General features: G+C 45.9%; 2 protein-coding genes across 4 annotated transcripts; both read right to left on the reverse strand.

Annotated features, from left to right (window-relative positions):
* Nucleotides 1–199: 199 nt before the first annotated feature.
* DCAF10 (DDB1 and CUL4 associated factor 10) lies at nt 200–9793 on the reverse strand. Its single transcript, XM_015850077.3, has 7 exons — nt 9464–9793; nt 7575–7688; nt 6766–6963; nt 6244–6446; nt 5427–5537; nt 4491–4636; nt 200–3273 (listed from the first exon to the last, which is right to left on the reverse strand). Exons 1-7 carry the CDS (start codon nt 9745–9747, stop codon nt 2905–2907), a joined length of 1425 nt encoding a protein of 474 aa, XP_015705563.1. The 5' UTR covers nt 9748–9793; the 3' UTR covers nt 200–2904.
* Nucleotides 9794–9895: 102 nt separating this feature from the next.
* On the reverse strand, nt 9896–14376 carry LOC107306736 (uncharacterized). Of its 3 annotated transcripts, none has more exons than XM_085529835.1 (5): nt 14312–14376; nt 12185–12361; nt 11734–11833; nt 11352–11482; nt 9896–10221 (listed from the first exon to the last, which is right to left on the reverse strand). In XM_085529835.1, the coding sequence occupies exons 1-5, from the start codon at nt 14342–14344 to the stop codon at nt 9946–9948; spliced, it is 717 nt and encodes a 238-aa protein (XP_085385961.1). In that variant the 5' UTR covers nt 14345–14376; the 3' UTR covers nt 9896–9945. The 3 variants fall into 3 exon arrangements, with proteins under 3 accessions (XP_085385961.1, XP_015705564.2, XP_085385962.1); XM_015850078.3 differs by having other exon boundaries at nt 12185–12364; XM_085529836.1 differs by having other exon boundaries at nt 12185–12386; nt 12466–14376.
* Between the last annotated feature and the right edge of the window lie 13 nt (nt 14377–14389).

Below are 14389 nucleotides of genomic sequence, written 5' to 3' on the forward strand. Positions count from 1 at the left end.
ACTGGCAGAATCTGATTTTTACCGGTGTCATGGTTGTGGATTTATTTAATCTTGATGGAATAAACAACAGAACTGGATTCATTCATTGTGCTCAAGCCGAACCAACACCAGAAAGAAACACGCAGATGTTGCTCCACGTGTGGCTCTTTCCCCCTCAGTTCCAGTGTGCGTTACAGAACACAGCCCAGTGTAAGACAAATACATTAAAATAGATTTTAATTTACTGAGTTATTAAATGTTTAATTTATTACGCAAGCAAGGAAAACGTTCCACAAATAGTAAGTTACTGTACGGCTGTTAAGTACAATATATTCAGAGCGGTTCTGATCCTTTTATATTGTATGAAAAGGCTACACTTCATACTACGAAATCTCAGGTATCTCAAAATATTTACATGCACAATTTGTTCTAGTATTAAAAACTTTACACTTAAATGAAGATACCCAGTGCATAAGAAAATGCACCATTGACCAAGATCAGGAAATTAGAAGTTTCTTTCTCTCGCAGGACAAAAATATCACGGTTCTCAACCTTCCTTTACTCCGAATCTCGTAGAATCTTGTAAACTAGACTTCTTAAAAGCTTTCAGGAGGGCGAGGCGCAGAGCAGCAGGTCTGCGTTTCATGGTATCTCATGGTATCGGGACCTGCTGCACATCAGCGCCGCCCAAATTAACAACAACAACAAAAAGAGAACACAGAAAAAAACCTGACATTTACATTCCTATTCTGGTGGTAGGCAAATTGTCCTTACCAAGTCTCAAAAGAGTGCAAACAGCAGTGTGTCAGTATCACTGTGCTTTATCCCCAGTAATTCTGATGGAGGTTACGTTTGTCCCTGAACTACCCCCTTGTTGGACTGATGACGCCCAGTGGCTGCGGGCGTACTGAAATACACAGACAATAAAGGTACACAGACATGGATGTCATCTTCTAGTCCTATTAATGGTCTCTTTTTCATCCCCTACAAACGCGTAACAGAGCTACAATGACGCATAGACCAGTGGAACAGGTGGGAAATGCGTTTAAGCGTTGCAACACTTGAGAGGTCAAAAGTAAACGCGTCCGAGGCCACCGCTGTACTTTGCTCCTAGTGCAGACTTTAACGCACGATATGAAACAATTCTATCTGAGACAGGCAGGTTTATATAGCTGGGGCACTTGGAATTTTAACGGTGCAAGGTTAAGGGTTTGTCTTTTTCAACGTGGTCATTGTTTTTTGGGCTAATTAGAGAGAATCCAAAGCTCAGCAACGAATTTATCCACAAGGTAATGGTTCAGAAAGATAAAACCTGAACACCACTCCTTCCACTGGGCTGAATCATGGAACCACTCAGCTGGAAAAGACCTTAAAGATCATTTAACCCCAACACAACCATCCTACCCTAACTAACAGCCCTCTGCTTAATCACAGCCTGAGCACCACATCCCAATGCCGAGTACAGGGGCAGGATTGCCTCCCTACTGCTGCTCACATCATTCCTGATACAAGCCAGGAAGCCACTTCTTGGCCACGCTGTTGGTTCATATTCAGCCCACTGTCCATCAGCACACCAAGGTCCCTTTCCATCAGGCAGCTTTCCAGTCTCACCTCCCCAAGCCTGTAGGGTTGCCTGGGGTTGTTGTTATCACTTTACACAGGAATGGCTCTAATCCACCCTCAAACTGGCAACACTAGTGAAGAAATACTTATCTAGTTGCACTACAGACACTCCCTAGATCAACTCCTGCTGTAACACGAGGTGCATAGCAGTAGGAAGATGTCAAGGCCTGAACACAAGTAAAAACCCTGCACTGCTCATCTTCCAACAGAGGAAGAAGGTTTATGTGACTGATGTGGAAAGCTTCTCACCAAACAAATCCAACTGGCTGAGGACTAAAAGTTGCCAATTAACCACACACACTGTAAGAAACATTCTCTAAGGGTCATGTGCAGTGGATGCAACGTAAGAAGTTTACCTGTTCAGCTCCTGTTACTCTGGTTTACCTGTTCAGCTCCTGTTACTCTGGTTTACCTATTCAGCTCCTGCTACTCTGCTCCAGGCAATTCCAACTCAATTCTGAGGAAGAAATGCAGCAATGTCTCAGTCCATAGCATCATACAAACCTTATGTTTGGAAAAGACCACTAAATCCCCAATCCCAGCACAGCCCTGCCCACTGACGGTGTCCCTTAGTGCCACAGCTCCTTACACCCAACCTGAACCTCCCCTGGTGCAACTTGGGGCTGTCACCTCATTGTATTGCTGTTACCTGGGGGCCTCTTCCTTCTACCAATTCCAATTAAGGAAAAGCAAACTAAAAATACTTTTTTTTAGTACAGCAAATCACTACAGAAAGCTGACTAATTTTTCTAACTAACCACAAAAAAAAAAAAAAAGAAAATAAATACAAAACAATTTTTTCCTATCTTTTTGGGCCAACTAATGTAGTGCGTACAAAACCTGCTCTGTATCTAACAATCACTGCACGGCAGCTTCAGCAAGGGAGAGGTCCCCTGGAATAGAGAGGTGCTGCACCAGGGAAGCCTGGCTGCGTTGTGGCTGAGCTCCTACCTGCATCCCACCTATGTTTCTTTTAGACAACCCACTTCAGAGCGTGCTGAAGGAAATAACCAGCAAGTACTACAGTACGAAACCAAACAGAATGATGACTTGATGGCACAGGGTCAGAAGCAGCTGAGGTCTGCCTAGAAGGCTGAAAACACCACGCATGGAGCCTGACTTGCGGATGCAGGATGAGAATGCATACAGTGCTGGACAAGGAACTCACGTCATTATTACGTACTGAGACCACAGAAACGATGATCTCATCTGGATTTACGGGATTTCCAAAAGAACAAACTTCAACTAAGCTGAAGTAGTTAGAACACAAACGTTTGAAGGTCCTGTTGATGTACAATGAGCCTAGAACTTTGGCTGATACAAAGAAACGCGTCCGCTAAGGCACCCCGAGGCGATCTGACAGTGCGTTGGAGAGAACTTTGTTGTCAGTACCACATCATTGTGGGAATACAGGGAACGGATTTCTTTCAAGGGACCGGCTTCTTTGGGCAAGCAGTCAACAAGTTCACTGCAGTGTGCGTCGAACCCCAACAAGCGGATCCCAAAGCCGTGTGGGGATGAAATCATCCGGCCGTCAGGACTGAAGCAGAGCTCTTTGATGTAACCTCGGCCAACATTGGCTTCTTCAATGCAATGAGTCAATCGCAGGGAGCAGCGAGGTGAGACGGGGCGCACGGGGGCACCTTCCTGGAATTCATAGACACAGGTCCACTGAAGGGAGAGAGAGAGAGAGAGAAAGGAATGCTGAAAGACAGTAGAGCGTTGCAAACACACTTTCACTTCATCTGCATGTTAAGCAACTGACAGAGCAATGACCAACACTGTTGCTAATCTACTCCTCCGCAAGCATTTACTATGAGACACTGAGAACCAGCAGGTTGTTTGGCATCTTCTTATCACAGGATAAGAATGGTTTGGGTTGGAAGGGACCTTTAAAGTCACCCAGTTCCAACCCCCTACTTTAGGCAGGGACACCTCCCTCTAGACCTGGTTGAAATGAAATCTATAAAAAAGCAGAATTCAGCCTTGTGCAATTCAGAATGGCCTTTTGGCACCTTATGCCCCTGACTTTAAAAAGGAGTAAAGTCTTGACACAAGACAAAAATAGTGTTAGAAGAAATGCTGTGATCAGGCCTTTATCCTGTGAGGCAATCAGGGATTTTAATGCTTTATCTAATTATCTAATCTGAAATCAAATGCAAAATCCACTCCATTTACCAACTCTATCTGCATTGTGTCTGAATCCAAATGCTCCACAGCAAGACAGAAGATACGTTGTTTTGTTCACTGTCCTCTCTTGAAGTAAAGACGAAGAGAACAGTGCAAATTAATATCAACAGAAAAGAATAAGGCAGACACTGGGACTCCAGCATGTTTTAACTACTCCAGCTTTTCCATGCCTCTTCTTCTTAACCTGAATGTGAGCACATGGTAGACAAAAAACCTCTGTCAGCACAGTGGATCCTTATCCTTGTGACTCTGATGGATAAGCCAAACAGCTGGATGCATTTGAATAATATAAAGGAGCTTCTCTGCTTAGCTTAAAACATGCCCACCCCAGTACAACTGTGCAGTCTTCTGTCTTTTCCGAGTTCTTTTCTCCTATATTTGGGCAGGTACATATTTTTAAGTCATATATTTGAGAGGCCAAGAATTGTTTGAGAACATCTAACCAAGCTGCACACTATAAAAAATATTCCATTAAAGCTAAGCAAGAGGGATACTGAATAAAGGACAGAGAGTGTGGTACAGCAACTCTTCAAAGCAGAAAAATATTTCATAATCATGGCTTAAAAACTATTAATCTCTGCCTACAATTGAATTCATTTATTCAAATGCAAATTTACCCCAAAGTCAAGATTTTTCATCACAGCTGTACGGGTGATACAGCTTACTCACAAGTATCTGCTCAAAACCTTTTGTTTTACCTCCTGGTCATCTGTATTACTTGAGCACCGAAGAAGGGTAGCCCACCCTTTTGGATGTAGCTGTAGGGATGTAATGCAGTTGCCTCGGTCTCTCTCTCCTGGAACTTCTGGTGTTAAGACCTCCAAACTATTTCTAGGTGATCCACCTACGAAGGGAAGTCAACTGTGAGTCTAATGGAATTCTGTATGTTAAGTTTCACCTCTCGCTTCAGTCAGCTCTGCATATCTTGCCTTCCTCCCCCTGCCTGCCTTAAAGAGATTTTCACACCTGCTTTGGGGTCCAGATAAGCTTCCTTCTTTCACAACTGCTTGAACAACTCATTACCATAAGTAATTAAAGCTTAACATTACTGTTATTTTACATTAGCAAGCAATTCACTAGAGATTTCTGAACACTTGTGAACTTGCCAAGTTGGTGCTGAGCTCCATTCATAGTTCTGAATTTAGGTGGGACTTGCTCGGTAACTTCTAAACCATTCTGTCAATATTTAGGATTAATTTGCCTGTTCTTTTCCCGTGCTACTGACTTCTCATGGAGAAACAGCACACACATATTGCCATCACAAAAGGAAACATAAAGCAAAACACAGCTATGTTCTGCTCTGTTGGTTTTTCCCACCTGAAGGTCACTCACATGAGGGGTGCTGGGAATAAATAAATGAATAAATAAATAAAGCCCGGAGGACATGGCAGCACACTCGCATAACAAAAATAATGTACTCATGTACAATAAAACCTTACTGCTGCCTTCAGTTTTCTTGGAGAAAAAAAATGTTTAGATCTCCAGATTTTGGCTTGCAGTAACACTTTACTGGTTTAACAGAAGTTGTGGTAACACTTTTAAAGGCAACAAAGAAAAACACGGCATTTTCCCACTCTGCTCATTGGGCCACAATGAATTAAAGACCCTGATTTTTTATTTTGATGCTTTCTTACCTTCTCGCTGTGAGGACCGGGACATTTGCTTCTCAGACAGTGGACCCGAATCACTCTGGTGACATGGGGAACCAACAGCTCGAGGACTGGACAGACTCGAGGATGTTATATCTGCATACAGCATCAGCCATGTCAATACAAAAGCGAAGAACAGCCCGTGTACTTTGCATGTCCTTCACTTAACTCTCCCTAGCCATGCATCTTGTTAACAGAACACCTTTCAAAGCTCCATTTACAGTCACAAAACACCATTTTGTTGTGCCTCATATGAATAAAATGCCTGCATATCATACTGTGGGGAACAAGGAGGAAGCTGCACTCCTTGCTTCTGAGACACTCCTATCAAGGGGAGCTGGGGTATGAACTTTTCTCCCAGGCATTCACAGACACCCCAAACACTGAAGTTTGCCACTATTTTGCCATTAATGCCAGACAACAGGAGTGAAATTTTAGAGCATGGGACTCTACCAAGATTGAGAACAAGGGCACAACCATGCAAGCCTGAGGCAACAGAATTCCACACTATGCCCTGTAGTGCTGAAGTCTTGATACCAAAAATTGCCTTGCCTTCAGCATCACTTGTTTTGTAAATATACATACAGGATTACCACTACTATTATATTCCCTTCTTTTTCTGTCTTAGTATGTTGTCTTTATCTCAACTCACAAGTATTTTTTGTATATTTTTTTTATTATTCTCTACCCCAAAGCACTGGGAAGGGGGTGTGAGTATTTAGTGAGTATTTAGCTGCCAGACACGTGAAACCACAAGAATTCTAATAGAGAAGCTGTTACTGACATTTCAACAAGTATTCACCTGAACTTGATGCAGTCCTCCTAGCTCTTAAAATGGGGTAGCTGCCAACCTCTAGAGTTTTGTTTAGATCGAGGTCATGCAAAATCAGAAGGTATCCAGAGGACGTTGAGATCAGCATTTTGGAACAGTCTGGTGTCAACCTCATTCGCATAAGAAAACGGGTGTGAAAAAACTTCTTGTGGGGACACCCATCTTCAGTGCACCTGCATAGAGGAGGGAAAAGAAAATATAACTAAGAAATAGTTGCAATGGACTGTGACTCAAGTCCCTAATATCATCTGCAGGAGCCCGGGACATGCTAAGCATCTTTGTCAATACTAAAAGTATTTTCATATATTGTCTTTACCCTACTTAGATCAGACTAATCTCAATGGTGAAGAATTTTCAGAGAGGGAAAACAACATTTTGGAGTGTCAGCAAAGAAAACTCTCTTTTCTTTTTACTTTCTGGACTATACATCAAGGCAGAGCAAAGCCTTGGCAAGGGTTAGAAATACAAAAGCACAAAGAGTTGCTTACATACCTGTTTGTGTCCCAGATGATCACATTTCCATCAAATCCTGATGTTACCAGCAGCCTTGTATTGGTGTCGTACTCAATGTTCTTAACCCAGCTGGTGTGACCGTGTAAAGTGCACACTTTTGTGTTCAGCTTTCTCAGATCCCAAAGTGCTATTGTAGTGTCATCGGAACAAGTTGCAAAAAGTCGATTATCTAGAAACCTGAAAATGGGAAATACTGTGGTAGGACTTAAGCTGACAAAGGAAAATATAGCATAGATGTTCATGAGTCTGGAATTCTTGCTTACCTAAGAAATAACAGGTTTGTCACAATGTCATGTAAGAAGAAGATGAGAAAGTGGGATAGAACTTGGGTCACACTAATGGGATGAATGCATTCACTGTACAAACCCATCACTCCCTTTGGTCTTCGGGTAGCCCTGCTTCATCCACCACAAAGAGATTTCAGAAGAAATGGAAAAGACGTGGGGAGTTGCAAATAATTTGGGATGAAAAAGTAGACAGATCGTTTCAATTGATGAAGTCTTAACAGAAGGTGCATGAGATTGAGGCATATAAAATCAACTGCCACAGAGAAAGTATATTGAGATTAATGGTCCGCTGTCTCTAGTGCTTAAAGAACAAAAACAAGCAGAAAACAGAGGGCCTCAATCTACCAACTCTTCAAAACCCTTTATAAATATAACCAGAACATGGCATAAAACAAACTATAACTTAACACCCTACCCAAAGCAGTGTAAACTTCCTGCACTCCCATTAGAAAAGCACCTACAGAAAGAGAAAAACGTTATCTTTTCCTCCTTTTCACCAACCTGATATTATTTACACAATCTTCGTGAGCTTCAGAGAGAGTTTTGATGTGCTTTGAAGATATCGGGTCGAAAAGCAGCACTTCAGTCTGTTCACAAGCAACAGTCAGCACAGACCTGCAGGGGAGCAGAACAAAGCACTCGTTAACATTTGGATCTGATGAATGAATGAATGCACACACAACAAACAAACTTCCAGTCCCTAGATTCACATAGACACAACTTCAACATTACTTAGCTTGGCTCCCCATAGCAGCAGTTTTGTAAGGGATTGCTATCAGGCAGCACACGATACTAATGAACAAAGAAAAGGGAGCCCCTCTGATGAAAAGTGTTTTCTAAATACGTTATAGAAACCCGGAGCAGCGCGGCTCTGAGTGCTACATACAGCACCCTTATGGCCCTGAGGGACAGGAGAAGACACACAGAATCACACAGAATGACCCGGGTTGGAAGGGTCATGTAGTTCCAACCACTCTTGCCTAGCAGGGCCACCAAACATACACATTTACTACATCAGGTTGCCCAGGAGACCCCACAGATCCCCACAGAGACCCCATAGACCGCATAGAGACCCCATAGACCCCCATAGAGACCCCATAGATCCCCATAGACCCCATAGATCCTCATAGAGACCCCATAGGTCCCATAGATCCCCATAGAGACCCCATAGGTCCCATACATCCCCATAGAGACCCCATAGATCCCCATAGACCCCACAGAGTCCCCATAGATCCCCATAGAGACCCCATAGATCCCCATAGAGACCCCACAGACCCCATAGAGACCGCATAGATCCCCACAGAGACCCCATAGAGACCGCATAGATCCCCACAGAGACCCCATAGATCCCCATAGAGACCCCATAGACCCCACAGAGACCCCATAGATCCCCACAGAGGCCCCATAGATCCCCACAGAGGCCCCATAGATCCCCACAGAGGCCCCATAGACCACACAGAGTCCCCATAGATCCCCATAGAGACCCCATAGATCCCCATAGAGACCCCATAGACCCCCATAGAGACCCCATAGATCCCCACAGAGACCCCATAGAGACCCCATGGATCCCCATAGAGACCCCATAGGTCCCATAGATCCCCATAGAGACCCCATAGACCCCATACATCCCCATAGAGACTCCATAGATCCCCACAGAGACCCCACAGACCCCACAGAGACCCCATAGATCCCCCATAGGTCCCCATAGAGACCCCATAGACCCCATAGAGACCCCATAGATCCCCCATAGGTCCCCATAGAGACCCCACAGACTCCCATAGACCCCCACAGAGACCCCATAGAGATCCCCATAGATCCCCATAGACCCCCACAGAGACCCCATAGATCCACCATAGATCCCCATAGAGACCCCATAGATCCCCATAGAGACCCCACAGACCCCATAGATCCCCACAGAAGACCCCACAGAGACCCCATAGATCCCCCATAGGTCCCCATAGAGACCCCATAGGTCCCCATAGGTCCCCATAGAGACCCCATAGATCCCCACAGAGGCCCCATAGATCCCCATAGAGACTCCATAGACCCCACAGAGACCCCATAGATCCCCATAGAGACCCCACAGACCCCATAGAGACCGCATAGATCCCCACAGAGACCCCATAGATCCCCATAGAGACCCCATAGCTCAGGTTGCCCATGGCCCCATCCAACCTGGCCTTGAACACCTCCAAGGACGGGGCATCCACAACCTCCCTGTGCAGCCTGTTCCAGGCCCTAACCACTCTCCTAATGAAGACACAGCCGGACACCGAGGCCGGGAGGATCCCAGGGAGGATCCAGCACAGCGGAGGCCCAAAGCGATACGGGCCCTGCAGGCCTCACGGTGCCGAGCACAGCGATATAGGGGCGAGGTTCGCATCCCGTACCCGTCCGGTGAGTATTCCAGGTTAAATACGGCTCCGTGCGTTCTGGTGCTGAGGTACACGGAGTCAGCGGGCTGGATGGATCCGTATAACCCGGTCATAGCACGGTAACTATCCCGAGCCGGATCCACAGCGGCGCTGCGGCCCAGGCACCGCCCGCGGAGCCAAGCGAACAGGCCGGCAGACGGAGCGGTCCGTTGTGGGGCTGTAGGTACCGGCTGCTGTTCCTGCTTCATGCCGGGCTCTGGGGCCGACGTTCCGGGGTTGTACCCCGGCTCCGAGCTCATCTCCTGCCCGGGCCGGGCATCGCCGGGCCGCGCCTCCCTCAGCCCCGCAGCACCGCGCCTGCGCCGCCACCACAACACCTCACCCCCTATAGGCCGCAATGGGGATCACCACACAGCTGTACCACACAACACGACACACACAACTGTCTTTTCTTTTACTTTTTATATATTTAAAACAAATCTACTGCCCGAATAACTTCAACTACGATCCCTGCCCGCCTCATGCGGTGCCCTGCCCATGTTGTAGAACTCGTTGTTAGGGCGTAGGTCGATAAAATGAGCGATGCGATTAGACATGGCGAAGAAAGCGGTGATCATGGCGATGTCCCACGCGTCCTCACGGTCAAAGCCATGAGATTCCAGCTTTTGGAAGTGCTCCTCTGTGATGTTATCAGAACGGCAGATTGCCAGAGCAAACTCCAGCATGGCCAGATCGCGGCTGCTCAGATCTGACAGCTTCCAGTTCACTACGACCTGCAGGGAGGCAGAGAACACGGGGAGAATGGGGCAGCATCAGTCCCTATGGATGGGGAATAAAGCTCTGTGGGTGTCAGGAATAAAGCTCTGAGTATAAGGAATAAAGCTCTATGGGTGTCAGGAATAAAGCTCTGTGGGTATCAGGGATAAAGCTCTGAGTATAAGGAATAAAACTCTATAAGTATCAGGAATAAAGCTCTGTGGGTGTCAGGAATAAAGCTCTGAGTATAAGGAATAAAGCTCTGTGGGTATCAGGAATAAACCTCTGTGGGTATCAGGAATAAACCTCTATGGGTATCAGGAATAAAGCTCTGTGGGTATCAGGAATAAAGCTCTGTGGGTATCAGGAATAAAGCTCTGTGGGTATCAGGAATAAAGCTCTGTGGGTATCAGGAATAAAGCTCTGTGGGTATCAGGAATAAACCTCTGTGGGTATCAGGAATAAAGCTCTGTGGGTATCAGGAATAAAGCTCTGTGGGTATCAGGAATAAACCTCTATGGTTATCAGGAATAAACCTCTGTGGGTATATAAGGAATAAAGCTCTGTGGGTATCAGGAATAAACCTCTATGGGTATCAGGAATAAACCTCTATAAGTATCAGGAATAAACCTCTATGGGTATCAGGAATAAAGCTCTGGGTATCAGGAATAAAGCTCTGTGGGTATCAGGAATAAACCTCTATGGGTATCAGGAATAAAGCTCTATGGGTATATCAGGAATAAACCTCTGGGTATCAGGAATAAAGCTCTGTGGGTATCAGGAATAAACCTCTGTGGGTATATAAGGAATAAAGCTCTATGGGTATCAGGAATAAAGCTCTATGGTATCAGGAATAAACCTCTATGGGTATCAGGAAGAATTTCTTCTCCAAAGGAGCAGCCAGGCATCAGAAGGGGCGGCCCAGCGAGTCACCACCATCCCTGGAGGTGCTCAGGAACTGTGGAGATATGGCACTGAGGGGTTGGCTAATCCGTGGTCTTAGTGCTCTTTTCCAACCCTAGTAATTCTGTGATGCTATGATTCTCTCTGCTCTCACTGCGAGCCACACAGACTTAATGGTCACAGCTCAAAGTGAGCAGACAGAGAACACCATCCCTGTTCCCCAAAGGGACTGTGCTCCACTAACCTGGTCAGCCAGCGTTGGCTGCTTGGAATATATCCGATGAAGAGCTCCATGTGCAACCACACAGTAGGGACATCTATTCACAGCACTTGTGGCCACAATGATGAGTTCCTTGTCCGCCTTGCTGAGTCGCCCTGCAGGGAGAGAAAAGGATTTAGCATGCTTCGTTAGCATGTTAGCATTATCCATGGCAGCAAGTGCTGAAGCTCTGTAATTCTCTGCACAAGCAAGAGGCAAGCAGACTGCAATGTTCTAAAATCAGGCTTTGAGAAGAAAACACTGCAGCTTTCAAAGTGCCTTTCTGTAATAAGTTTACCCTGACATCCAATTTAAACTTACCCTGGCACAACTTTGGGCAATTTTGGGGTGTTTGTGTATGGTTTACCTGTCTCTTTGTTCATGATGACATTGTAATAAGCAAAAAATGCCCTGAATTCAGCAGGTCGGTGAGACATGACTTTGAACACGTTGGGCAGGAATCCAGTCTGTTCAAGGAAAAAGAGAAACCAGTCAAGATTTGCAGCTTAGCAGAGAGCACAACGGGCCAGATTCACACATGCAGACTTCCCTGGGATTGCTGCAACAAGAAAACTGAGACACAGCCCTAACAGCCTGAAACTACACACTAAGATTAGAACTGGAGGCTGATGATCTTTATGCTGCAATTTCCAGCAGGATCCTTGTCCTATAGGTTGGAAAGAGCCCCAGAAAGAAGTGCTGGTTGCCTCAATCCCATATGAGGATTGCACAGTATCTAAGTGGCCCAGCATTGGTCTCTGACAGCGTATGTCAGTGGATGTTTGCTACTGACAACATTTTGTAGGAGAGCTTTTTACCTTCACTTCTATTTCCTCCATGAGCTCCACAATATCGTATGGCATGTCCTTCTTATTCGGCACCGGGTATCGCCCGATGGGTCTGTTTGAGGTGTCTTGAGTAGTGCTGTATGTGTGCCATTGGGCAGCCACGTGGGGTCTTCTGGAGCATCTCCCAGCGGCCAGGAGAGGCAGATGCTGCTGGAGAGGAAGGAGAAAAAGCCTGTTATAGGGATGGATATCTACCACTGAACCTGAGGCATGTCCCAAGTATAAGATGTTATCTTTTTGCAGTAACTAACAGCACTGGGGGTGCAGCTGGGGGTTAGACCAGGGCTGCTCCAGAAACATCCATGTCCTGCCACAGTGTGAGCGAGGAATGGGGACAACCAAGAGGGCAGAGCGAGGTCAGTGTCCCTGCGGGCAATGGGATTGCAGCCCAGAATGAAATCACAGGCAACACACACACACACAGCACACACAACACATAGCACACACATACAGCATACAGCATACACAACACACACACAGCACACACACAGCACACACACAAACACAAACAGCACTTAACACACACTCAACTCACATACAACACACACAACATACGCACACACAACACAACAGACACACAACACACACACAACAAGCAGCACTCAACACAACACAACACACACACCATACACACAACACACATAGCACACAACACACACATACACACAAACACACAACACAAACAGCACACAACACACACACAGCACACAACATACACACAGCACACAACACACAGAACACACACAAACACAAACAGCACTCAACACACACAACACACACACAACACACACAACACAACACACAGCACACACACTCAACACACACAACACACAGCACTCAACACACATACACACAACATACACACACACAACACACAGCACTCAACACACACACAACATAAACACACACAACACACACACACACAACACACACAACAACATAACACACAACATACACACAACACAAACAGCACTCAACACACACAACACACACACAACACACACACAACACACACACAACACAAGCAGCACTCAACACACACAACACACACACACACAACATACACACACACACCACAAACAGCACTCAAAACACACAACACAACAGACACATAACACACATACACAACATAAATAACACAACACACAGCACTCAACACACCACACCACACACACCATACACACAACACACATAGCACACAACACATACACTCAACACACACGCATAGCACACAAAACACAACAACACAACACACACACACAGAGCACAACACACACACAACACAACACACACACAACTACACACACACAGCACAACACACACACAACACAACACACACAACACTACACACACACAGCACAACACACACACAACACAACACACACACAGCACAACACACACACAACACAACACACACACAACTACACACACACAGCACAACACACACACAACACAACACACACAACACTACACACACACAGCACAACACACACACAACACACACAACACTACACACACACAGCACAACACACACACAACACAACACACACACAACACAACACACACACAACTACACACACACAGCACAACACACACACAACACAACACACACAACACTACACACACACAACACAACACACACACAACACACACAACACTACACACACACAGCACAACACACACACAACACAACACACACAACACTACACACACACAGCACAACACACACACAACACACACAACACTACACACACACAGCACAACACACACACAACACAACACACACAACACTACACACACACAGCACAACACACACACAACACAACACACACACAACTACACACACACAGCACAACACACACACAACACACACAACACTACACACACACAGCACAACACACACACAACACACACAACACAACACAACACACCACACACACAACACACACACACAACACACACTCAATACACACACAACACACAGCACTCAACACACACAACAAACACAACACACATAACACAACACAACACACACACAACACACAACACAACACACACACACACAAGACAGAACCCCCTCCGTCCCCCTTCCCTCACCCTCAGGCCCCGCAGCAGCCCGCAGCCGCTCATGTCCGCCCTCGGTCAGCTCAGCAGCAGGGGCCGAACCGGGAGGGC

This window comes from Coturnix japonica, chromosome Z, assembly GCF_054131305.1.
Source record: "Coturnix japonica strain WE chromosome Z, WE-NBRP24, whole genome shotgun sequence".
In the NCBI taxonomy this organism is placed as follows: Eukaryota; Metazoa; Chordata; class Aves; order Galliformes; family Phasianidae; genus Coturnix; species Coturnix japonica.

Excerpts from the sequence above, each read along its gene's own strand:
- DCAF10 (XM_015850077.3), bottom strand. The coding sequence starts at position 9,747 with ATGAGCTCGGAGCCGGGGTACAACCCCGGAACGTCGGCCCCAGAGCCC. Across the intron at positions 7,689-9,463 it reads CTGGAATACTCACCGGACGG|GTCTGTGCTGACTGTTGCTT; the intron begins GTACGGGATGCG and ends GCTCCCCTGCAG. Across the intron at positions 4,637-5,426 it reads CCGGTCCTCACAGCGAGAAG|GTGGATCACCTAGAAATAGT; the intron begins GTAAGAAAGCAT and ends TTCCCTTCGTAG.
- LOC107306736 (XM_015850078.3), bottom strand. The coding sequence starts at position 14,344 with ATGAGCGGCTGCGGGCTGCTGCGGGGCCTGAGG. Across the intron at positions 12,365-14,311 it reads GGCTGCTGCGGGGCCTGAGG|CAGCATCTGCCTCTCCTGGC; the intron begins GTGAGGGAAGGG and ends CTTCCTCTCCAG. Across the intron at positions 11,483-11,733 it reads CATCATGAACAAAGAGACAG|GGCGACTCAGCAAGGCGGAC; the intron begins GTAAACCATACA and ends CTCTCCCTGCAG.